General features: G+C 36.1%; 1 protein-coding gene across 6 annotated transcripts in view; it reads right to left on the minus strand.

Moving 5' to 3' along the window:
- Positions 1–26771, minus strand: part of LOC150090769 (E3 ubiquitin-protein ligase HECW2-like) — a 518151-nt gene that overhangs the window by 147679 nt on the left and 343701 nt on the right. For all 6 annotated transcript variants that reach the window (XM_090372567.1, XM_090372548.1, XM_090372558.1 and 3 more), the window contains 2 exons: positions 21231–21333; positions 929–1090 (listed from right to left, as the gene is read on the minus strand). In XM_090372567.1, coding sequence (XP_090228693.1) covers positions 929–1090; positions 21231–21333 — 265 coding nt within the window. The remainder of the gene's footprint in view (positions 1–928; positions 1091–21230; positions 21334–26771) is intronic.

Below are 26771 nucleotides of genomic sequence, written 5' to 3' on the forward strand. Positions count from 1 at the left end.
TATCAGTTAATTACAAAACTTTGTCAACATGCTGCTGATCACACATTGTTTCTTCTATCACTACTGGTGATGAAAAAATTATGTGATTATGGCTAAAACTCAGAAACAAAGCCCCATTTTTGGACCAAAAAAGCAATACAAGAAGTTCATGCGTATTGTATTTTTTGACATGTAGGGCACTGTTCATTATGAATTTGTCCTACACAACCAAACAATGAACCAGGAATACTTCAAACAGCTCTAATGCAATTGCACAATGCTATTCAGAGAAAACAGGTGGTAAAGTAAGCTTTGGAGAATTATGCTTTCATCATGGTAATGCTTGCATAATTGGCTATTTCCATTCAAGAATTTGTTGTGAAGCACTCCATCACTGTTGTCCACCATCTATACTCATTGAAATTAGTTCCCTGTGATTATTTTCTTATATTTTAATTTTTTTTTTATTGTTTTGTTTTCAAAGTTTAAAGCCCCCTTGAAAGGCCTCAGCTTTGCAGCAAATGAGGAAATTATTAAATAACATGACACAGAAAATAATAGCAATTCCAAAAAAGAAGCCAATCAGAACACCCGTAGAAGCACTGAAATTGGTGTTAAAGTGTCAAGTAGACCACTTCGATGAAGATCCATTCCAAACAGCTGGTCAGCTTCATCACTTCCCAAATATTAGTTCAGTCCAATAAAAATGTCTCTAAATATGCACTGTTTTTTTCAAACTCATGTTCTCCATAATGTCAGTGACTGACTGACTATTAACTTCATTTATTATAGACAGCATGATAATACCATCCTAAAGGCCAAATTTGCTCTTCTAATAATGGCTTGTAACTTGAATTCATCTCTACTAGTGTTTTTGTTCTCATAGTATTACATTCTTTTATTAACAGAAGTATTCTGCATGTTAACAATTACAAAAAAATCCTCTTACTCTGTTAGCACAATCAGGTCGTATTTCTTCTTCTCCAGCACTTCTGCTTCGTCTTCTTGCCAATGGTACAGGCAACTTGTTAGGATTTACGTATGGCGTTTCAATAGGAAGCCTTGGATCAATGAATGTAGTAGATCGAGATGTATGGTCAATAAAAAATTGCTGAAATACAAAGATAAATTTTTCAATCACAATTTATTATATCTCCCCCAAAAATTCAGGAATTTAAACATAATAATACCTCAACATATAAAGTAAATGCATTCCTGAAACCTTTTTCATATATAAAAACTTTTTATATCAAATAACTAATCAGGAAAAATATGTAAATGCATTCCTAACCTTTGTAAAAAGAAAATAAAACAAATATGTATTCGTGATGAAAAAAATAGAAAAAAAAAAAAAAAACCAAAAAGCACCACTACATACATCATTCTGAAAAATATGTCTACTCACCAGTAACGATTTTTAGGGAGATCGAATAGGTTACAATTCTTTTTGTCATATTAGTAACAAATGTTGATTTTTAAAGAGGGAATGCACAGCCATCTCGTTAAGAATATTATAGCAAATGATACTGTTCATAATGTTACAAATGATAATGCTTCACTCAAAATCAGGAACATGCTCCATTTGAAATTCTAATATATTTGAAATTTTGTTTAGTGTCAGAAAGAATTTTTAGGACCTTTCTGTCAGGAACAACCCCTTGATTGTGTCTGTTTGTAATATGAATTTCTGTAAGCTCCTTAAGATCTTCTATGCTGAACTACCTTCATTAGAATTCAAAATCTCATGTATGCTGTCTGTATCAGCTTCATTAAATCAACATTTTTTTTTTTTTTTGCCAGTGTGACAATTTCATCAGCAACTGTTTGAATAATGTTTTCAGTCTACCAAATCATGAACTACTTCAGGATATACTTTTTTCCAAACATAGTGGGTGCCACTCTCAGCAACTCACCAACACTGAAAAATAACTAACCAATTTTCACCATCATCATAAACTTCAGCACTTGAGCAAGTGAAAAAAATCCCTCCCTCTCAAAAGCAACATGGAGTATGTTTAGTCATTAGAATTGCATTTCAGTTATAAATATAATCGGCATTTCAAAATAGTCTTGTTTAAAATAAATCAGAATATTTAAAGCAGCAAAGTAAATTTAACCTTCTGTATATAAAATCGATTTTACAATGTTTTTCAATAACATATTTTTTTTTTAGGAGATAAAAAAAAAAAAAAAAAACAGTAAACAACACTGTGGATCCAACATGGACTTTTAAATAATTTTTGCACAGTTTTAAACAAAATATCACAGTAATACATTTGCACTGTCTCAAACAAAATATCACAGTAATACATTTGCACTGTGTCAAACAAAATATCACAATAATATATTAGTGTTTGAAAAAACTGACTTTGGATAAGACTGTCAGAAGATAAAACAAAAAAGTATCACAAAATTTCTCTTGAATCAGTTGAATGTTGTGGAAGACAAGTCAATAAAACAATAACCAAGTCTGTTTTTAAACAAAGCATTAAACAGTTTTTTTTCTGGAAAAATCTTATTTTCCCTTGATGTAATTTTAGTTTCTTTTTTCTAAACATTCCTCTTTTTCAGATTTTGCTTATCAGGTATTTTTTGATATAGCACAGGCTTTTATCTTTTTACTTATCTTATTTTCCACTGTTTCTAAACTATGTTTAGTAACCAAACAGAGCTCCTTCAGGATGACTTGAACAGGCTGCAAGAATGGTCAGAAAAGTGGTGGCTATGTTTTAATGCAACAAAATGCAAGGTCTTATAGCAATCACAAAATAAATTATAAATTGGTGGTGTTGAATTAAAAACAGTAGAGGAGAAAAGGATCTGGGAGTTATAATACAGGCAGGAAAGCTCATAGTGTCCTATTGATGAGGAAAGATCAGGAAAGCTCAGTGTCCTATTGATGATTTATTGAACATTATCCTGTAGAGATATGGAGGTCATAGTCCCACCGTATAAGGCAAACATAAGACCACATTTGGAATACAATGTTCAGGTATGGAGACCTCATCTGAAAAAAGACATTGAACCATTTGAAAGAGTCCAAAGACAAGACAACTTTTTTTTTTTTTTTTTTTTATGTAAACCCCAAACACGAGAGGTGTTAGAACCAATAGTACTTAGTACCATGCTTGGATTGGAGGTTAAGAAGACGAAAGCAAATATTTGTTGACATTGGACTTGAACTTCTGTAGACTGTAATTTTCAGGAAATACATATGAGGGAAGGCTGTTCCAGAAAACGGCAGATGAATGAATAAATGAGGAAGATGAAAAGTTGGTTCTCTGAGTTTGAAGTTGGACAGTAAATGGATGTTGGCTGGTGGCAGCACGTGTTCGGACTGTTTTGAAAGAGAGAGCAGGAATTATAGAAGCTAATTCAGAAGAACAGTGCCCATGGAAGTATCTGTAGAAGAGGCATGCAGCAGAAACAGTACGTCTATGAGACAGCAAGTGCAGAGACTCTGTTAGAGATGAGTCATTAATTAACCTAACTGCCCTCTTCTGAATGGAATCAAGAAGCCTGAGAGGTTTTGGGGGTACCACCCCAGATGTGGGAACAATATTCCATGGCAGGGCGGATTTGCGATTTATACAGAGTGAGCAGCTGTTTGGAAGAAAGGTAACGTCGAGAGCGAAAGAGAAAACCAAGTTTTTTAGATGCAGAGGAAGCAATATTTGTAATGTGCTTGTGCCAAGAGAGATTAGAAGTCAAGGTAATCCCCAAAAGAGATATATCATTTTGAATGGTGAGTTGAACTGGCGATTTTTCAAAACAGTGAAATATGGCTTGGTTTTACTGGCACATCAGTGACTATAGTGCACCAAGACCACTCCATAAAAAATATAAAAGTACAAGGTTTTTTGGAAAGTGCTAAGAGAGATTACCTTAGAAGAAACTTTGAGCACCTGGTGGTGCTACCCAGTTGGAGGTGTGGGTGATGGCACTCCAGTGAGTATTCCAACAGAGCATAGACATATAAATGATGAGTTGATGTCCATTTGTCAACACTGATAAGATTCCTCTGAGAAAGGCTGAGAGACATGTTTTTCTCCTCTTCACTGCTACTGTTGACCAACAGTAAAAACATGGCATGAGCTTGGGATGAACGCCAGCATCCTTCTAATTGGATATGGTCTGAGAACTATGCAAGTTCACTGTATTTGCATAGTTCTCAAACCACAGACTGCCTTGCACGTGATGTTCTGCCATAACAACTATGCGCTTATGAGGGCTCAGCTTGAGAGGAAAATCTTCAACCTTGTCGGAAGTGTTCTCTTCTTCAACTGAATTTAAATGTTTAAATAGTTTTTTTAAGAACTGTATTCTGCAGGAAAGCTATTGAAAGATAGTATAGGCCCATCTCCTTGTGATATGAATGGTAACCCAAAGCAATGGATAACATCACATCCCATTTCCTACTATGGAGGACTGAGTGGCCAAGCTCTCCTGCAACCATCACCTAAGTAACTTAGCTGCACTTATATATAAAAAAAATTTCTTATAAATGTGAAATAAGACAAAAGTTTAGCTGTGAAACAAAACAAAAGTTATTTCTTAGTTACACTTTGAAATAAGGCAAAAGTTAAGTCTAATATGCTGATGGGCTTTGGCCCAGGGAGGCATTCCAGATGCAAGCAACTCAAATGATGAATCACAATGTAAGAAGAATCCAGCCAAGACAGATGTCAAATTCAAGTTTAAAAAAATCCATTAACATATTAGTATTAGCATTGGCCACATAGTGCAAGGAAGTCTGTGGCTTATGCTGCCAAAAAAATAAAAAATAAAAATAATAATAATAAAATAAAACAACAAAAAATAATAATAATAAGAAGAAAATTTAAAAAATAAAAATAATAATCAATAAGAGAAATGGAAATGAACAACCTATGTGTTTCCCTCCTCCCATAGGTAATTATCCAGCTGACCTCTGAATTTCCACAAACTGTCAGCCTCTAACACCCACGTAGGTAACTTATTCCAGTAATTTATAACTCGCTGGCTAAAATAAAACTTCATACAATCCAGTCTACACATCTCCCCACCACTGTAACTTGAAATTATGGCCCCTAGTTCTAGAATCATTTAAAACCGTGAAAATTTCATCCTCATTCATTTTGCTTATGTCTCTCAGAGTCTTAAACACCTCAATCAAGTCTCCTCTAAGGTGCCTAGTTTCCAAACTCTGCAACACACATATTCGAAGTCTTTCTTCATATGGACGCCCTTTTGCCGATCTCACCAGGCGAGTTATCCGTCTTTGGACCCTTTCAAGAAGCACAATGTCTTTCATTATGTGCAGTCTCCATATTTGAACACAGTGTTCCAAGTGTGGTCTAACAATAGCCTTATATAATAGGATTACTACATCCTTATCTCTATTGGAATTGATCGATAAATCATCAATAGGACACCATGGGCCTCCCTTGCAACCAATCTACAATGCTTGGAGAACTTCATATCTGACTGTATCGTAATACCCAAGTCCCTTCCTCCACTACCAAGCTTTAGTTCAACTCTACCAAGTGTTTAAGCTATTTTGGGGCTACTGTTCCCCAGGTGCAACACCTTACACTTTGCTGAATTAAAGCATAGCTGCCATTTTTCTGATCTTCCCTGAAGTCTATCTAGGTCATTCTGAAGAAGCTCTGCTTGGCAGCAATCACTGAACATATGCTGGAACCAGGACAGGGCAAAGCAAACAGAATACCTCATCACCAATAAAGCCTGTAACACATTGAAAGAATCTATGTATATAATACACTGACAATATTGGCCCATTCTTATGTGAACCAAGGCTAACTTTATGGCATGCAACTCTTCCATGTATACGCTGAATTCAAGAGGAATCTGCTCAGATATAGTAACATCTGGAAGGACAGCAGTAGATCAAACAGATAATTCTGACTTCAAGCCATCTGTATAAACTAGCAAGAAGTCAGTGTTCAGATCTGTGTGCTGAATAGGTGCAGGCAGATGGAAAGCAGATTATCAGACTTTTCCCAGTTTTTGATGAAGTAACATGCTTATATACAGGGTGATTCACTACCAGTGCGACAAACTTGCAGGAGGTGTAGGGGGCACAAAGACGAATCGGAATCACATACCATTGCAGGGTCCGAAATGCCTTCGTCATGTGGTAGAGGACGTTGAATGGGAGGTCGCGTGAACAGCGATCCCGCTGGAAGTCAGCATTTGCGAACCGTTTCTGTTGAAGAAACCAAGTAGCAAAAGTCCTCCAGAGCGGATAATCCGCAGGCTCCAATGATTGGACGCGTTCAAACCAAATGAGTTCATACAGATGGTATGAACTCATTTGGTTTGTTGACAATATCCTCCATACAGTGGATTGGAAAATACCCAATTGTTGGCCTATCGCTGGAGTACTCGTACTCGGATTGCCTTCTGCAAGACGTAGGACATTCTCCTCATTGTCTGGCATCCTTGTTGTTCGCTCTCGATTCATGGTACCTCTCGTGAAACAACCAGTCTCACGTAACCTTCTGTGCACACGTGCGAAAATCGTATAATGAGGAGCACGCCTGTGCGTGAAACATTCCTGGTACAAGCGCCGTGCCCGTTACAGTCCGCAGCTCCATACGCGAGGTGCATGTCGGCCAGTTCAACGTTTGAATACTCGTCCATCCTACTGCCTCGGGAACCATGACGAAGGCATTTCGGACCCTGCAATGTTATGTGATTCCGATTCGTCTTTGTGCCCCCTACACCTCCTGCAAGTTTGTCGCACTGGTACGGAATCACCCTGTATAAGCATTACAGGGCAGAAAGGATTGTCTTGGCAAAAGTAATTCTTGGAGTAAAATAAATGGCAGCCCCACAAGTTTTTCCACCATAGCTCAAAACAGATGCCTATGCAGGGTTTTCAGGGCTTTCAGTTTGAAAGCATAATAAAGAGACACCTGCTTCCATTAAAACAAATAAAGATAGTGCATCTTCTTCCAATGATGACTATACTTGAGACCAATAATTTGCACAATAAAGATATAGTAAGGTGTATCAGTGTGCATCCCATGTGGGGGGGGGAGAGCTGAATGACAACAGACTGGGATTATCATATTATTATTATTATTATTATTATCTATATGGTGCAAGGAAGCCTGAGGCTTATGCTGCACCAGCCAAAAAAAAAAAAAAAAAAAAAATTCCCGAGTTACCCTGAGAGAGAGAGACAAAAGTAAAAGGGAAGCACCAAGAAAGAGGATATGATATCCAGCTCAGGATCCTGGCTGTGCCAAGCCCATACTCACCAGATGTGATCCCTGTATATAAAGCACATTTCAAAAGTATATGTTTTATTGTGAGTGGCATGTGGCAGTGCATACGCTGTGGAGTAGACATGTCCTCACAAAAATAATAGGTAGGCCAGGTGAGTATGGCCTATTCAGGTTCTGGCTATGTTTACTTTTCATCTGTTTGTATTGAAGCTGGAAGCTCATAATTATGGTACAGGTTTAATTTGATGGGTTTATTATGCATTTGCATTGAAGTGTCCACTGTCCTTTATATATATAGGTAGTTCTCGACTTTATGAGTTAATTCATTCCTAGCACGCACTCGTAAAGCGGAAAATTATATCCCACAGACATAAGGTTAAAAATAGGGGTCACGTTCTCAACAATAAAATTAGTTAGCTAATTAGTTTATGTTTAAACAATGATTGATTTATCGAAAGAAATGAAAACGTAGCCTGTAAAAATAAAGCAAATTATAATAATAAAGAAATTATTTACGACTTACAAATGTTAAAGAATGTTTATTTTTCATCATCATCGACTAAATGCAGGTTACTATAAGGTTACTATAATTTCACTATTGCTAAATGCACACTCGTTGATCACTCATTACTGGCTCAGCACTCGCTGGTTTGTTGCACAAGGAGTCGCGTTCTTCAGATGTGTTTCAAGAGGCATTTGTTTCCAAGATAATTTTCTCTTTTAATTATAAATTTAATGATTGCATGATTAACATTTTTTAATGGCACACACATATTGCAACTAACATGATTCGCATGGAGTAACAAGTTTACGAAGCTTTAAAAAAAGGAATGAGAAGATTCTGAAAATTTATTTATGTTTTTTATACGATTGAAGATTTGATTAAAGAGGAAACACATTTTACCATAATAACATAAAAAACCACAGAATTCCAGCTATCGGTATTTTTGCAAATGCAAGAAGATCGAGTTTACTACCCATTTATAATTGCTTGCAGTAACAGAAAAGCCCAATGAACCAGAAAGTGCAAATTGTTTTTATTGTTTTATGGTCATGATTTTCAGAAATGTGCTTTAGAAAAATATCACAAAGCCCTTCAAAATTGGTTCTTATAACGGAACACATGATAACCATGGAAGTGTAGTGCATTTTAATGATTTGAATTGGTAACTAATACAATTTACAAACCACACGCACGACCTTTTATATGGCCTTAAGGTCACACTCATGACCTTAAAAATGACATTTTAGAGAGATAAATAGCTTAGTTATACAGCGAAAATTTCAGCTTCCGAGATCTTGAAACGAATTACCAAAAAACAATGTGTTATTGGGTTCACATTATGATATTTTAATGATACAATGGTGTCTCTGGAACTGATTAATATTGTAAAGCGAGGTACACTGCATTGTATAGCTACACACACGGTTTGGAATGCGGTATTTATGAATGTTTAACATTCATTTTTTGCAATTAATGTTCATATTTTCGATTTGATTGATTTGATAATTGGGGGAAAAAAACTCAAACTCGAGAATGGTAAAGCGAGAACTGAATGTACGTCATATATTCATTTTGTAATTGGTGAATGGTACTAGAAAATTCATTGGGACTGTGATTGATGAATGTTTAGCAGCATCATCTGCGGTTTCATTTCCTGGTATTTTAGCATGGTCTGGGATCCAACAGAAGATAATCTTTTGCCAATGCTTTCTGAGTTGAATCAGCTTTTTTCTGATAAGCTTTAGTAATGATGAGTAGGTGGGGAGGTGTTTTGCATGGCTAATAAGGCACTTTCTAAATCCGTGTATATTATACTCTTCTGTATTGAGAGGTGGAAAATATTATCCCCTTGTATAAGGCAATGGTCAAGCCACACCTTCAGTACTGTATACAGGTCTGGAGGCCTCATTTTAAGAAGGATGTAGGAGCTGTTGGAATGAGTACAGAGAAGGGCAACAAGATTAGTGAATGGAACAAAGGGATCTCTTACGAAGAAAGGCCTCAATTTTGCAAATTACAGTGTCTGGAGAATAGGCACCTGCGAGGTGATCTGATGAGGTGTGTAAAGCCTTGAATGGTTTGAGCATGCTCAATGCTGATGGGATTCTTCCTCTTGCTAAGGATAATTGCCTGAAAGGGCATAAATTCAAAGTGAGGAAAGACAGTTGTAGGATAGATGTGCAGAAGTTTGCCTTTAGCCAGCAGATGGTTGATTGCTGGAACAAATTTCCATTGAACAAACATTTGGAGTGAGTGAGTGGGTGAAATGAGGTGGTGGTGTTTTTTTTTTTTTTTTTTTTTGGCTGATGCTATATAAGCTTGCTTTCTTGCATCATGTGCCCTTGCTAATGCTTACATAAACAAAGTCTATATTTTCTAGAGCAAACTTTATGGCATATAATTCAATAGTTCAACTAGCAATTTCTGTGAGAAGAGATACAGAAATGGCAGTGTCGGGGAGTACTACTGCTGCACCCACTCCAGTCTCAGACTTCGATCCATCAGTATAAATTTTAGCGAAGTCCGGATAATATTGTGTATGAGCAATGTGTAGCTGTTGGATGTTAATGTCTGCTAGAGAGTGTCTTCCCTACTGATGGAAATAATTGTCACAAGACAGCATGATGGCAGACCATGGAAGGTCATGGTCTATATGATCTTGGAGGACTTTATCAATGTGTATACAGGCAACCCCCATATAATACGGTACTTCTACAACACTGTTTCGCTCTAACGCGGTTTGAGAATTGTGGTAAATCTCGCATAACATGGTATTTTTGAGCTTTTGTGCTGGGAAAACCCTGCTATTATGTTAGATGTAATTTTCAATGTTTCCATTCCTTTTTGTGAATCCATGCTGTTGACTCGCCTTCATGGTATCATGTTATGGCCTTCATGGTATTTTTCTAAAGCACAAACTCTGGAGGTCACTACCATAAAACAATAAAAACAATTTGCAGTTTCCAGTTTATTGGTCTTTTCCATTAGTGTAATCAGGTAGTAATCGGTAGTAGTGTAATCAGGTAATAAACTCGATCTTCTTGCATTTTCTATAGTACAAGCAGCTGGAATTATGTCGGTTTTCACGTTATTATGTTGAAATATGTTTCCTGCCATGAAATATTCAATCATATAAAAAAACATAAATAAATTTTCAGAAACTCATTACTCCATATCTCACTTGTGCGTATTGTGTTCTTTGATATTAATTGCTTATCACTTTTACTATTTTACAACAACAAAAAAAAAAAAAAAAGTCAGTGAACAGAAGTATCAATTAGTTGGTATGTACGTATTATGTATTAATTAAGCTATGTATGTAAATGTAAATTTATTTTTATTTTGCTAACTGGAAAATATTCTTCCGATTTTCACTATCATTTAATTTTGTTAATTGGTAAAGTAATAAAGTTAAATTTTTGCTTTATATCTTTAAAGCGGGGGTCCACTGTATTTTGTTGGGAGATCCCTGGATGAAGTTTGTGCTATTGAACTTGTGTTTGACCATAAAAAATTGTGACTTCGAAGCATGCAGTTAGTGACTTTTAAAAAGAGCAGAAGATATACAAAATCTAGATGCGGCAGAAGAGATTGTGCTTAGTAGCAATGAAGAGGAAGAAAATTAAATGAATGCATTATCTGACCTATAAGTATCACAGTTTGTAAGGCAAGACGGTTTGTTTAGTTATTACTACTATAAAAATAAAGTTAAAATATTAAGTTATTACTATTATATAAATCAAGTTTCTGGTAGTTATTTTTATTTAAAAAAAAAAGGTGTATTTTTGTTAGCTTTTGGAACGTAACTCCCCTTTTTGTACTGGTTCTTAGTCCCGTATAACATGGTTTTGCACTACATGAGATTTTGTAGGAACCAAACTACCGTGTTATATGAGGGATACCTGTATATTCCAATTTTCTATTAGTTCCTTTAATTTAATACCAGCAGGCTGAGTTGCATGTGGTTTGTTTTTGTAAAAGGTCGTAAACTGTGGATTGTTAAGTATTGGCCAAATAGAATGAGTTGACTGCTTTTGGATCTTGGTTGTGTAGTTCAATAATAACATCTTTCTCTTGATAATTAGAGGAGCATCATAGGCTTCAATATACAGACTTTGCACTGGAGATGGTCTGAAAGCACCTAGAGTTATCCTAAAAGCTGAATGTGAGTGTGTATAGTTGAGGTGGGATAAAGCACTCTCCCTAGCAGAATCCAAGACAGGTGCACCACAGTCCAGGAGTGATCTGATTATGGATCTAAAAAAATGGAGCAAGGTGTAATGATCTGCTCTTTAGGTTGTTGTCGATAAGGATGATCTTTTCTGTCATCTCAGAATCCAAATTGATTGTTGTTAATCAAGTTTTGGAAAGGCTCTGAGTATGTTATTTTTTTATTTTTTTTTTGACAAGGCAGTCCAGAGATGTTCAATGTGCTTCTGAGAGTTTAACTTGCTGTCAAAAATTAAACTTAGCAGACAAATACTATCTGCTATTGGAAGAGGATGGTTATCGAAGTGGGGTTCAGGTTCAGGATGCATTTCATGTCTGGTACAGAACTGAATGGCTGCAGATTTCTGGCTAAACAGTCTATAACCATTTTGTTTTGAGAATAACAGGAAATTGTGAGATTATCAGCATAAGGGTAGAAAGCCACTGTTTTTGAAAAGATTTCAATTATATGATTCATTCTAATTGCTGGCACAGAAAACAGAACCAAAGTTTTTACAGAGAGTTTGCAAATAACAAACTTGAAAAGATCTTTGTTGAAGGAAATTTTGGATGAAATGCAGTAAATGACCTCTCAGACCAAGAGAATATAGACCCTTTAAGATGCTGAAATGGCATGTGGAGTCAAAAGCTTTCTCAATGTCAAAACATACAATGATGAGATGTTAATTTCTGATGATGCATTCTTGATGTTCACTTCAGCTTTAATCATGAGGTCCAATGATGATTGATTTTTTGAGAATCCAAATTGATTGCTGTTAATCAAGTTTTGGGACTCAAGATACCAAGGGACACAACAACGAATCAATTTTTTGAGGGATTTGCTCAGACAGCTGGTAGGAGAAATCAGTCTATAGTTATGAGGAATGGAATGGTCTTCCCAGATTTTGGGATTGCCAGTACATAGGAATGATGACAGGAGCTTGGGAAAGTATATTCAGTAAAGATTTGATTGAAAAAAAAATCAGCATCAAAGACAGTGATCTTTGATCTAGATTTTGGAGCATTACATAATATATCCCATCAGGGACTGCAGCACCATTCTTTGAGTTGGTAAGAGATTACTGCAGTTCAAACATGGTAAATGGTTGATTATAAGGCAAGGAAAGCACAGGTGTAAGTGAAATTCAGTTTGGATTTCTCAGTGACATCTTTAATTTTTTGAAATGATTGATCATAAGAGGTAGAGCAGGATTATTGAGAAAACATGGCTCAGAGTGCATTTGAGATTTTTGTAGGAGTAGAAAGCTCCTGTCCATTCCAGTTAAGCAGTGCAGTAGAAATATGCATTTAGTCAAAGCCTGATAAAGAGATGGCACTCACCTCAATAATCCATTGTGGTTACACGAATCATAAAACAGTAGTGTGAGAAATCATTGGTTAAACTAAAAACGGTGTTTAAAAATCGCGATAAGGAAGCATGGTTTAAAAAGAGTAATTGAAAAACTTATCCTAGAGTAGGGTGCACCATATCGTCCTCTAGTTGTCTGAAATTATCTGAAATTAAAATAAAAAAAAAAAAAAAAGGATTAAAGCCAATAGTCGAGAATGACGGACTTTCGATGATTCATCTTCAGTTGGCGAAAAAAGAAGAGCGAAAGGGTTGCTGTAGAACTTAAGTACCCGAAATGTTGTGCTGGACACGTGGTAATTTAATTTGCGTGAGATTCCAAATGGTAGACAAGGTAACTGGAAGTTTTGTGTTTAAGACGTCAAGATCGGTGTTGAGATGACACCATTCTATTACGAGGGTTTCGTATAGAAGGAGTTTGTAACTTGAATTTAATTTGACGATGGTTGTTGTTATGAGTGTGTACATGTTGAGACAGTTCAGTATTTCCTTGCTGTGTCCGAAAACTATGGACGTGGTAGTAGGCGCATGTGTTTGCGACGGTGGATGATCCAAATTTATTAGTAGTGCTCCAGACGTAGCATGCGTTTCAGTCGGGTTGACATATGATTAAATAAACTATGTTGTTGATGTCTTTAGTGTCGTAAATGCGGGTTTCTTTATATTTATTAAAAGGGGCTCCTAACTTATTATAAGTAGAAAAAATTATAGAGATATCAGTGTTAGTGAAGATTTACCCAATATAGGTAAAACACTAACTGCACAGAAAACATATATGACAAGTGAAGAGAGATCGGCAAAAAATAGGAAGCAAACAATATGTTTGATGCAATGTCTTTATTTTTAACAACTCTAAACATTTTAGCAGCCACAAAAAATTTGGTAATTATTCACCATGAATATTTCATCACACAGGTCCCAACTAATGAGTACAATGCCGCTACTCCATCTTATTTACTAGTTCCACAAAATTGGGAGCAATTGGAGACAGAGCACACCTCACATCGTATTCGTGGTTCAGCAAACAGTTTTGTTTTGTGCTCTTTATGAAGGCAAGAGTGGAAAATCCTAGTACACACATGTAGTTGCTTGGAAACAGCAATAATTGCATCGCAGCCTCCCCAGCTACCACAGGACATTCATCGTGAATTGTTAACCAGAAAGACTCCAAATGGTCCTTTTCTTCAAATAACATTTTGCACTGACTGCTTGACCTAAGCTCCATCATTTGCTCTGCAAAACCATTAACACTACCAGGGATTTCAGTCAAGTCACACAAAAATGGGTTTACAATCCAATAATATATAGATCTTTCTAGTTCAGGAAAGTATTTCTTGAAACGCAAAGAGAGTTTTGTTAACTGGGTGATATCATGTCATCCTTGATTTCACTGAAATCAACCCCATCAGCATCCTCCAAGAACAAAGAAAGGGTGGGGAAGGATGCAATTTTATGTTGCTCTGCCTTTTTAAGCCAATAATCAACCTTTTCTTGAACTGCTCGAGCAATGGCTAAAAAATGTGCTATTTTTTCACTTGCAGAAATCCTATTTTCCTTTATTTCCTTGAAGTTGCAGATTAAGTGCATTCATGTTGGAGAAAATATCAACTAAATAATTAAGTTGCGATAACCACTTCATTTTGGAAATTCTTTCAACGAGAGTATGCTTCTTTTCAACCAAAAATCATCTCAGTTTCAGTCCTTGGCTCCCAAAAGTGATTCAGAACATTTCCTCTTGAGAGCCAACGGGTCCCTGCATAGAAAACAAAGCTTTTATGCATCAGTTTCGGAACACAAGGTTCTGAAGAGTCTCGTGTGTAAAGCACCTGCCTTGATTAAGTTCACTATGGTAATGACATTTTTCATGACTTCCTCTAGTTCAGGAATGAGACCTTTGATGGCCACAGTTTGGCAGTGAATCATACAATGTGTTGACAGAATTTTCGGGTTGTGTTGCTTTGCTATGAGCTACAAAGCCTGAACGCTGACACAACATTGAGGCAGCAGCATCACTGTTAATCCCCACACAGGAATCCCACGTTAAAGCTTCTTCACTAAAAAATGCATGAATAGCGTGGAATATGTCAATTCCTTTACAGATTGTTTTCAAAAGCTTGCAGCAGAGAAGATCTTGTTCAACTGTGGTTTCAAACTTATAATGGATGTAGACCATCAACTGCAAGTCATTGGAGACATCTGTGGTTTCGTCCAGTTGAATAGCAAATGTACCATTCCAAATGATATAGGGAATAAGTAGTAGTAGTAGTGGCATGTGATGCAAGAAAGCAAGTGTATGAGCTTATGCAGCATCAGCCAAAAAAAAAATCACATCATTCCCTCCAAATGCCTGTCCAGTTCCTCCTTAAATTTATTTAACCTGTCAGCTTCCACAATGACAGATGGAAGTTTGTTCCAGCAATTAACCACCCGCTGGCTAAAGGCAAATTTCCGCACATCTATTCTACATCTGTCTTTTCTTAATTTGAATTTATGCCCCCTTAGGTTCGTAATCTGAACAAGTGGAAGGATCCCATCAGAATTCAGCGTGCTCAACCCATTCAAGGCCTTATACATCTCAATCAGATCACCGCGTAGGTGCCTAGTCTCCAGCCACTGCAATTTGCAGAACTTAAGCCTCTCTTGGTAAGAGGATCCCTTCAATCCCCTCACCAATCTCGTTGCCCTTCTCTGTACACCCTCAAGTAAATCTACATCCTTCCTAAAATGAGACCTCCAGACTTGTACGCAGTACTCAAGGCATGGCCCGATCATTGCCTTATACAGAGGGACAATCACCTCCTTCTCCCTGCCAGCAAAATTCCTATACATTTAACCCCCGCAATTCACGCGGGGGGGGGGGGGGGAGATTACGTTCCTGAGAAATGCCGCGCATACCAAAAACACGAATACTCAGTTATGGCTTCCATAGTAATAAAGGGGTTCCGTTCCAAAGTATGAAATATATAAGAAAAACTAGTCTAAAATTTTGTCTATGTATGTATGTATTATATGTACCTTCATAATATGACTATGTACATAGACAGTACATAGTGAAATGCAAGCATATGGCATCGAAATGAAAATAAGAAACAATTTAATATTAAATGTAATATTTATTAGAAATTTCGAACAATTCTTACAAACCAGCGCCTTTGCTAGAAAACAAAAAAAAAAAAAAAAATTTATCCTGCCAGTGCTATCACCAGTTTCGCTAAAGTGTTGATAAAGGAGTTTTGCCTTTTCACGAATGATGAGTGAACTTAACGGAATTTTATTTTGAGTTCGGTCTTCTATCCACAGATTTAAAGCCTTTTCCATTTAATCTAATTTAACATCACGAGTTACAGAGCAAATTTTTGAAGCAATTAGCGCGCTTTCACGGACACTACGGCAGATTTTTTTTTCCAATTTTTTGAGGAGACACTTTCACCATTAGAAATTTTGTCTAATAACTCAATTTTATTCGCTAATGTCATCACCTTCTTTGATATTTTCACATTTCTTTTGTTATTCATAGCCATATTTTTGTACGGGTTAGAAAGAATTTGTCCACAATAAAGTCACTTTCGTCCGTTAACACACTGGAAAAAGTCTGTTTTACACTGAAAAACAGTAGATTTATCACTTTTGTAAGCATATCAATTTATAAATTGATAAATTTATTCATTTATAAGCATATAAATTACAAGCAAACGACGAAAACTTCCATTACAAGCACATAACACATACTGAACAAGGATTAGGAAAAACATCCACGCTCGCGATTTTGTCATCCCTCTCCCCCCCACCCACTGAGCGCTGTTTTGAACAGGAAAGATAATTTTAGCCACGCCCATGTTTTTTTATGGCGGATAATATTCACGGCACTTTAAAATTCACATTTTTTTTAAGGTTTCATTTTATATTAAATCAGCGATCGAGAATACACGAAACCGCGAATACAGATACCGCGAATAGCGAGGGTTTACTGCATCTGTATATCATTGACATAGACGCAGTATCTGTATATCATTGACAAAACCCCATGACTTGCCCTGGCAGCCTGTCTGCATTGCTCAGAAAACTTCATATCTGACTGCACAATTACTCCCAGGTCTTTTTCATTTTCTACCAACTTAAGTGTAGTACCACACAGTTGGTACGTTTCTCTGGGATTACTTCTACCCATATGCAGTACTTTGCATTTATCAAGGTTAAACTTCAGTTGCCACTTCTTAGCCCATCTGCCCAAATTATCTAGATCCTGTTGCAGTAGCACACTGCCATTACTGTCCTTAACAACCCTGCCAACCCTTGTATCATCTGCAAACTTCGACATTAAGCCTGATATATCTTTATCAATATCATTGATAAATATACAAAACAACAGTGGACCCAACACCGAACCCTGTGGGACGCCACTAATAACATTAGTCCACGAAGAGAAGCACCCATTGATTACCACCCTCTGCCTTTTCCCACTTAACCATCCTTTTATTCATTGTAGCAACTTACCCTTAATACCATTCTGCTCCAATTTGTACAATAGTCTTCCATGCGCAACAGTGTCAAAAGCTTTCCTGAAATCCAAATATATGATATCAAAATTATTTTTTGCATCCAGTTCCTTTGTAACCACATCATAATATCCTATCAAATTTGTCAGACAAGACTTTCCCTTAACAAATCCATGCTGTGTCTGAATTATTGCTGCAGTCTTGTCTAGATGATCCTGCAATGCATCTTTAACCAGTGACTCCATTATTTTACCCGGAACAGAAGTTAAACTAACTGGTCTGTAATTACTCGTGTCACCCTTCGATCCCCCCTTTGTGAATTGGGGATACATTTGCACATCTCCAGTCTGTGGGAACCTTCCCTGAGTCCAATGATGCTCTCATAATTATGGCTAAGGGTTTGCTTAGTTGCTTTGTGGTGATTATCCCTCTGTATAAGGCAATGGTCAGGCCACACCTTGAGTACTGCGTACAGGTCTGGAGGCCTCATTTTAGGAAGGATGTAGATTTACTTGAGCGTGTACAGAGAAGGGCAACAAGATTGGTGAGGGGATTGAAGGGATCCTCTTACCAAGAGAGGCTTAATTTCTGCAAATTGCAGTGGCTGGAGACTAGGCACCTGCGCGGTGATCTGATTGAGGTGTATAAGGCCTTGAATGGGTTGAGCACGCTGAATTCTGATGGGATCCTTCCACTTGTTCAGATTACGAACCTAAGGGGGCATAAATTCAAATTAAGAAAAGACAGATGTGGAATAGATGTGCGGAAATTTGCCTTTAGCCAGCGGGTGGTTAATTGCTGGAACAAACTTCCATCTGTCGTTGTGGAAGTTGATAGGTTGAATAAATTTAAGGAGGAACTGGACAGGCATTTGGAGGGAATGGTGTGATTTTTTTTTTTTTGGCTGATGCTGCATAAGCTTTCTTGCATCATATGCCACTACTACTACTACTACCCCAGGTGCTTTTCTTATGTTTAACTTCAACAATTTCTCCTCCACTTTGCTTTCAGTTATTACAAAATCATTAAGTATCCTGCTACAATTTGATAACCTTCTGCCATTTTCAAACCTTAATAGTTCCTCATGTGTGAATGTAGATGCAAAATACTCATTCAGTTTGTTTGCTATCTGAGCAGGATCATTAACAATCGAACCATCGATGTCAAGTGGACCAATCAGATTCATCCCCTTCCTTTTAGAGTTTATAAGTAAAGAAATCCTTGCTGTTTTTCTTAGCATCTTTTGCCAAGGATTTCTCGTAATCTGCCTTCGCCTGCCTAACCTCCTTTGTGATCTGATTACAGACTAGCTTATATCTGCCATAGGCTTCTGAGTCGCTTGATAATTTATACGCATCCCATGCATTTTTCTTCCCTGTTACGAGTCTCATTAGTTCATTAGATAACCATTTAGGCCTAAACCTCGAACAATATTTCTTAATAGGTATAAAACTTTTAGTAGCATCCACGATTAATTCCTTGAATGCTTCCCACTTAGAATTTACTGTTGGTAACATTGTCAGATGATCCCACTGTACAGAATTTAAAAACTGTCGGAGACCACTGTTTTTAAATTCTGCTTCATGTCTTCAGCAGTGATTTCAATTTGATGACTAATGGTATTATTGGACAATGGTACTGCTGCCACTTTTCGTGCTTGGTCAGACCCACACATTATTTCGTTGATGCGAATAGCAGCTGGCCGGATGAACGTTTCCCCCTATTGTGTGTGTGTGGCATCTTTGATTTTGCAATCAGGTAAGCCACTTCAAAGCTTGCTTTTGTCACATCCTTTTTAATTAATTGCTTTGGAATCCTTGTTAGTAAGTCGCTAGTTCCTTATAATCCCTTCTAAACATTGAAAATATGATGGAAGCTTGGACAACAATGTTGGATGTTTCCACTAATAAAGAATAAGCTCCAAGACCATATGGTCCTGGAGCTTACTCACACCATATTCAAATTCCACATCACTTATATCTGAGTGGTATCATGTTTCCGATATCCCTACTATGTCTTACATTTGTTAACTTAAACAGTACTTAAAATTCATCAAATTTGTTTAATATACTCCTAGCATTAGTATACATCCACCTGTTTTTGTTTTTAGTAACTCTAACATATCCATTGTATTTGATTGTAGCACAATGATCCTTCCCCCCCGCCCAGCAATTCTTGTAATCTGTGACACCTCACTTTTGAGGCTGATGTATGTCCCGAAAGAAGCAGTGGAACCACTTTCACCTCTACCTGCGGCTGCTGTTAATCTATTAGTTGAAGTTAGTAACTCTTTATGCAGCTATAGAAGTCAGTTTTCTTTATGCTATAGAAGTCAGTAAGAGGCATAATTAAGAAATTTTGGTGTTCATAAATAGCCTGATTATGTACCACAAAACAAAATTAAAAATACCCCTATAAACTGCCAGATAAAAATCAGTGCTCTGTTCTGGCTCTGCTGGGCAAGGAAGTTAGAATTTTATCTATGAATTGTAGCATATAGATTTTAATCATTTTAACATTGTTTTAAACTTTGGTTTGTTTCAAAAAAACAACAAAGAAGAGACAATTAAGTTAACTAGTAATGAATTTTAAGTACAGTAGAGCGTCGGTTATCAGGAATAATTGATGTCAGACCTCTTCCGGATAGCTAAATTTTCCAGTTAATTGAACCGAAAAATTTTCTGGATAATTTTTCTGGTAAGATTAAATAAATTTAAGGTAAGGTTTATTTAATCATAATTAATTTAATCGTAAGGTAAGATTAATTAAATAAAAAAAAATTATAAACCAATCTCGGAAAACAGAAACATCCATCTAGGCATTTTTATAGAAAACAGGAAAATTAGAAAGATTTTTAAATCTTCTCAGTTTTTTACTTACTGATGATGAGTACAGACAATCTGTGTGTCCTAGTGGCATTTGTACCATAGCAATTGTAACTCTCTCTTTTCTTATCTTAAAACTTGGTGCAGGCATTTCTCTTTTAGTGGCTAGGGCATTTCTCGGCACTGCTTTCCATAATAAGCCTGTCTCAATATAAACGTTTTCTTTCTCGTAATTTGCATAACTGAAGCGAACTTACTTTTAAAGGACACCGCTGCCGATTCATCTGCAGAAAGTTTCTCACCTTTAATATCTAGTTCAACTATACAGTGTTTCAGTTTAAAGTTTTTCAGCCAACCTGTGCTTACCTTAAAATCTTCATTACCTCTTAATTTTCGATTAAGATCCAATGCTTTTTCACAGAAAATTGGGCCAGACACTGGTTCACCTAAACTTCACTCTGAAGAAAACAAAAAAAAATAAAGTGAGTGCACTCTCTAAAGCGGCATTTTCAGGTTTCGACATATCTTTTTCTTGCTAGATCCTGCTTCTGTATCCGTAATCGACACATTCTGTTACAGCATTGGCATTTCTGAAGGTACGTAGAATTCTAGTGGGGTCACAACCATATTTTTTTGTTTGTACAATCTTTTATAAACAGGTAGTAAACTCGATCTTTCTCTTATTATAATCAAAATTCAATTTTAAAACGTCACTGCTATAACCGGAACTTACTGTACTTCCATTAATAAAAAAAATAAGAAAGATCAGCCTTTCAAATTATTCCGGATAATTGATGTTCCAGATAACTGACTTCCAGATAACCAACGTTCTACCGTATATGTATTATCAAACTTGTAGACAGAGTGACTAGACGGTTATTTTATTTTTGTTATAGGCTCTCCTAGATTTGTTGTATCAGGAACACTGTTTTTTTTTTTTTTTTTTTTTTTTTAACTCCTCTTTGGCGGTTATAAAGGAATTGATGAATTAATAAATAAAATTTCAATTTTCCTCTAAGTAGGGAGTTTTGAAACATTTTGTTTTGGTTACATTTATTGTAATGTTATTTCTATACCTTTTTAGGCTACATTTTAGTAAGCCAATATTCTTACTTTTCCTGAGCGATCCAACTTTGTTTCCCATCCTCTTGGTAAATCCCGTGCAGTGTCTGCAAATTTATTCAGTAATCCTACAAGATCTCTGTTGTGCTGATATCTATAAAACATTACATTGAAAATTATGGAATACATTTAATCTTTGAATTTTCAGTTATTAAAAATTTTAGGATATTTTTATTCAATATATTCTAGAGAGAACTGTTCTCAAAGTTTATGAATTCTTTTATATAATATACAAGAATTCATAATAATAAAAAAAAAAAAAAAACTGAGTTTTTACCTTTAGAACTGTGAAAATTACAAAGCCAGGCTAAGCTTAGTCAGCAAGGGCAATAAGGTACAGACCAATCATATATTATTAAAAAAATCAGCCTGATAACATTTTTTTGTTTTCATCCTAATACATTATTCTTCCCGAACTTTTTTCGCTTTGCCATACTTTTGGAATGAAAATTTGCTTGCGCCACACTGAATTTTTTATTGATAAGAAATACCTTCAAAAACAAAAAATCAACTCCTAGCAGTGTTTTAATTATAACATAGAACACAACTACTTTATAATATGATTATGAGATATCCAGAAAATACAACACAATGTACAAAAACATGTTCAATCACAAAATATACAAATTCAATGAGAGGTGAGAGCTTGTTTTTGTCAGATAATCTCATTTATATTAGGTCTAATTTGAGACAAACAAACTCTCATCTTCTCATCAACACAAATAAGCCTTTCTCTTTTCTGGTCTTTGATATTTGTCAGAGCTGAAAATCCCCGTTCACAACAATATGTAGTGGAGAACCGAAGAAGAATGAATAATGCTCTTGAAGAGATGTGGGGATCTGGTTGTATATCCAAAAAAAAAGAGTCCAGTGGCATACTCCCATGTTTCAATTTCAAGGTGCAATCACTCAAAATGCAGGTCATTTCCTCTTCCTCCTCACCTAATGTCAGATCTGAACAGTTGAATTCGCAAAGGGATCACTAACCCAGTCAAATTTTTCTGTAGACAACAATGGGTTATTTGGTTTTTAGGAGCATTAGCAACTAAGGCCATATTGCTCCGGGAATATGCGGTGGTCATTCCCTGACCTTTCCACATCCTCCGTATTTGGTGGACAACAATGGGAAGCACTGATCAATCTTTCCTACCTGTGTTGCAAGACATCCCTGTATGAGGCCATACGATTCATTGCTTGTTTTAAAACTTTTTACCAGTGGGAACATTTCAAAGTTATGTTACATTGCTCTTCTGAACCAGAGCTGAAGCTTTTTTTTTAATGCAGTTAGTTTGTCTGTAGTCATGAGGATACTGTCATCGCGGCCTTGCATAAGGCTGTTGAGCACATTCAACGGGGAAAAGATATCGGCCAAATATGCCAGCTTTGCACACCAGTCATTCTCATCCAGATAGTGGTACAATGGGTTCCCTTCTTGTTCAAAAAATGCTCTTAACTCGTTCTTCAATTCCAAAACCCAATTTAAAACTTTTCCGCGAGACAGCCAGCGAACCTCGGTGTGCAGAATTAGGCATTAGTGTTCTGATTCATAGTCACTGAATAGTTGAGCAAATAACCACGTCATTAGTGGTTACGTTAATGAAGTTCACAATGTGCATGGCCTGATCTACAACCAACTTTAAATCAGCTACAAGCATCTTGGTAACTAATGCAACTGTGTAAAAATATAGTGAGTTGATATTACATCTGGATTTTTCTGTTTGATGAGTGGCACCAAGCCTCTCACATTCCCTATCACAGATGGGGCTCCAGCTGTACAAATTCCAATACAAGAATCCTATGAAATCTCAACCTTTTCAAAATACTCAGGCAAGGTTTGGAAAATATCTTGTCCTCTGTTATGTTTTTCAAGTTTCTTGCAACATAAAATCTGTGTGATTATTTTGTCATTGTGAATGAATCTGATATAGGCAGCAACTGTGTTTTTCCGCTAATGTCACTCAATTCATCAACTTGAATGGCAAATTTAGAATTCTTCATACTTTCAGAAACATGCTTCTCAATATTAGCTGCCATAACTATTCTTCTGCAAATTGAATTATCAGACAAAGGAATTTTCATAACTTCTCGGTCATCATCATCACAAAACAATTTTCACAACCAAGCAGCTGGCAGGCAGAATCAATTTTTCAGCTATTGTATGTGGTTTTGTCTGTTGAGCAATCAAATCAGCCACTTGGTAAGATATAATCTGCATGTTATCTGAGACTGGCATTTGTTTTTCAAAATATGATTGCTGGAATTTCTGCTGTTCCAAAATTCTTTCAAAATATTGAGCATCCTTGTTTGCCTGATTTTTATGTTTCGACAACAGATGTCTTTTCATCTTGCTTAGAACCATATTGGCATTGGAAAGCGTCTCACCACAGTTCAAATACATAGGATGAGGTACGTTTTTATCTCCAGTCCACGTGAAACAGAGACTCAGATAGCTATCCATGTATTGTTGACAAACTTTCTTTTTTGGAGGTTTGCTTGGGCCTGCTACTGGTGTCAAATTCGATGAGTTTCCTTCAGCGCTCTGTTCAACCTGTTGGTATGATTTTGAAGACGACGATTCCAGATCATCCTCACTTAATGATCTTGCTCTCACTTTGGAAAAATATCTAGCTATGATCTGCAAATACATTATAATAAAGCTGACTGAAAGTTCTTACCACTCTCCTTATATATAATTTTAATATATTCATGAAATGCATAAAAATTTCTACAAAAGATCGGAAAATTCTCTTTTTAAAATGGTTAAAGACATTTTAAATAGTATATTTATAATTTACATTATTTTTAACTATTTTTTTATTATTATTAAAATCTGGAAACTTCTGGAAAATTCTATGGATTTCTATACATATATTTACCATATTATAAATATATGTATAAAATAAATAAGAAAATGACCTTCATATTTATTTTTGGCATATGAATGTTTTAAAAATGTCTACATCCCTGACTGTCTTTGAATCTTCTCACCACACCTGCCATCCTCTCGCGTGCACCATTTGGGAACCACTGCATTATATGATGCAATACATAAAGCACAGTGCATCAGAATACAGTAACAAACAGTGCAGTGCACTTTGTTGATCGTGTTATTTCTGCATGTTTTAATTGGCCTTAATCACCCAATTATATGCCTGAGTACATTCATAATTAATCACAATTCCTTGAAAAGTCAGAACCAATGAGAACAAGTGCTGGTTAAATTTTATATAAAAATATACCTAATAATCTTTTTCATTTTATCATTATTTTTTTTCTCTGGCCAAATATTAGTGTTATGGATGTCAACATTTTTCAGTTCAAGCACTAACTATCAACAAGCTTTCATTATAAACAAATGTCAATAAGCTTTCACTCTGAAATTTATTAATGGCCATGTGCCCAAAGTTAATGAATTTGGAAGGTGAGATATATTTATTTTTAATGTTAACTGGTTTAAATTTTTTTTTCTGAAATTTTCTAGTTGTAATGAGTTCATAAACCAAGAAATCACTGCATTTATTTATTATATTTTTGTTATCTCTCTCTTTCTTTCTCATATACAAGGATTGTTCAAATAAAATTCAGAAAATGTACCACATTTATTCATTTGTAAGCAATGGATTACAAAAAAATTACTGTAGATTTTAGCAATTTCTGCAAACGCCACACAAATACTGCTTTGTAAAATTTGGGAAACTGGCTACAATTTACAATACAACATTAGGACAGTTCTTATTTATTATAGCTACAATGTCTCAACACTCTCTCAACAAAATCTTCCAGCATAATAATAGAAGTGGGGGGAGCAGAGGCATGATACTGCAAGTATTATTGTTCAGTATGGTTTGTAACATACCACACTCAATATCACTAGATGACTGGTCTTCAAATAATAAATTTTTGTTCATACCTCTGAGAGGACACAGTGGCCAGAATAGATTGTTACTGTAATTGATTACAGCAGATACACCAGCACAAAGTTAAAAATTGCTAGATTAAAACTAATTTGGGCAAAGACTAACTTGAATAAGTTTTAAACATCAAAGACTAGGCAATTTTGCCTTTTGATGACATTTTGTTATTACATTATTGATGAAGTAGGGCACAGCCTGACTTCATATGTAGCACTATGCAAACTAAGTTTGCTACTACATACATTAAACTCCAATGGAAAAGTATACTGTTATTTATTAGAATGTATACCATTCCTTCACAGTTTTACCCTCGCCCCAACTCACTTTGGGCCTCCTCAGTGAAGAAGTAGACACTGAGCGAACAACCTGATAACTCAATGATAGGAAATATCTACAACTAAACATGAACTGATGTCAATTCACATGCAGTCTCCAGTGATTCCAAATATTTTTTGAGTTGCTCCTCCCATTTCATCAAGTTTATGTCTTGGCACTATTTATTTTGCAAGTAATAACACAAAAGTTGTAGAGAAAAATATTATGCAGTGTCTGATTATTAAAAAAGTGGCCCCATGTTAGAAAAATCCATGGAGCAAGTTCTTGGTGACCAAAGACTTACCCACGGAGTTTTCTGCAAGGAATGCAATGAAGTATCGTTCTTTTAAGTAAAATTTTTTACCTGTGTTACAAATATGCCTTTAATGAACACATCAGAAATGTATTACATCTAAACAATGTGCCTTTAAAATATGCCTTTAATGAACACATCAGAAATGTATTACAACTAAACAGATTGAATATTCTTTTCCATCGAAAGTTTGCAGATGATACGAAGGTTGGCAAGGTGTTAATGACAATAATAATGGTATGCAGCAGCAACAAGATTTAGAAAAATTAGGCAGTTGGCCCGAGAAGTGGAAAATGAAGTTTAACATAGACAAATATAAAGTACTGCATATGGGTAGCAGTAATCCCAGATTAGCATTAGCATAGTATATGATGCAAGAAAGCCAGCTTATATAGCATCAGACAAAAAAAAACCTTCCCATTTTACCCATCCATTCACTCCAAATGTTTGTCTAGTTCTGCCTTTTAACTTATTTATGCCCCCTCAGGCGAGTAATCTGAGCAAGAGGAAGAATCCCATTAGTACTGAGCTTGCTCAATCCATTCAAGGCCTTATACAACTCAATTAGATCACCTCGCAGGTGCCTAGTCTCCAGAAGCTGCAATTTGCAGAACTTAAGCCTTTCTTGGTAACACCATCCCTTTGTTCCACTCATCAATCTCGTTGCCCTTCTCTGTACTCATTCCAGCAGCTCTACATCTTTCCTAAAATGAGGTCTCCAGACCTGTATACAGTAAAGGTGTAGCCTGACCATTGCCTTATACAAGGGGACAATCACCCCCCTTATCCCTGCTATCAAAATTCCTGCATATCATTGACAAGACTGTGAGCTATTTTTGCACTGCTCAAAAAACTTCATATCTGACGGCACAATTACCCTCAGGTTCTTTTCATTCTCCACTACCCGAGTGTAGTACAACCCAGTTGATACATTACTCTGTAGTTATTGCTACCCACATGCAGTACTTTACATTTGTCAATGTTAAACTA

The sequence above is a fragment of the Mastigoproctus giganteus genome, chromosome 1, assembly GCF_048544385.1.
Source record: "Mastigoproctus giganteus isolate SK-2022 chromosome 1, ASM4854438v1, whole genome shotgun sequence".
NCBI lineage: Eukaryota > Metazoa > Arthropoda > Arachnida > Uropygi > Thelyphonidae > Mastigoproctus > Mastigoproctus giganteus.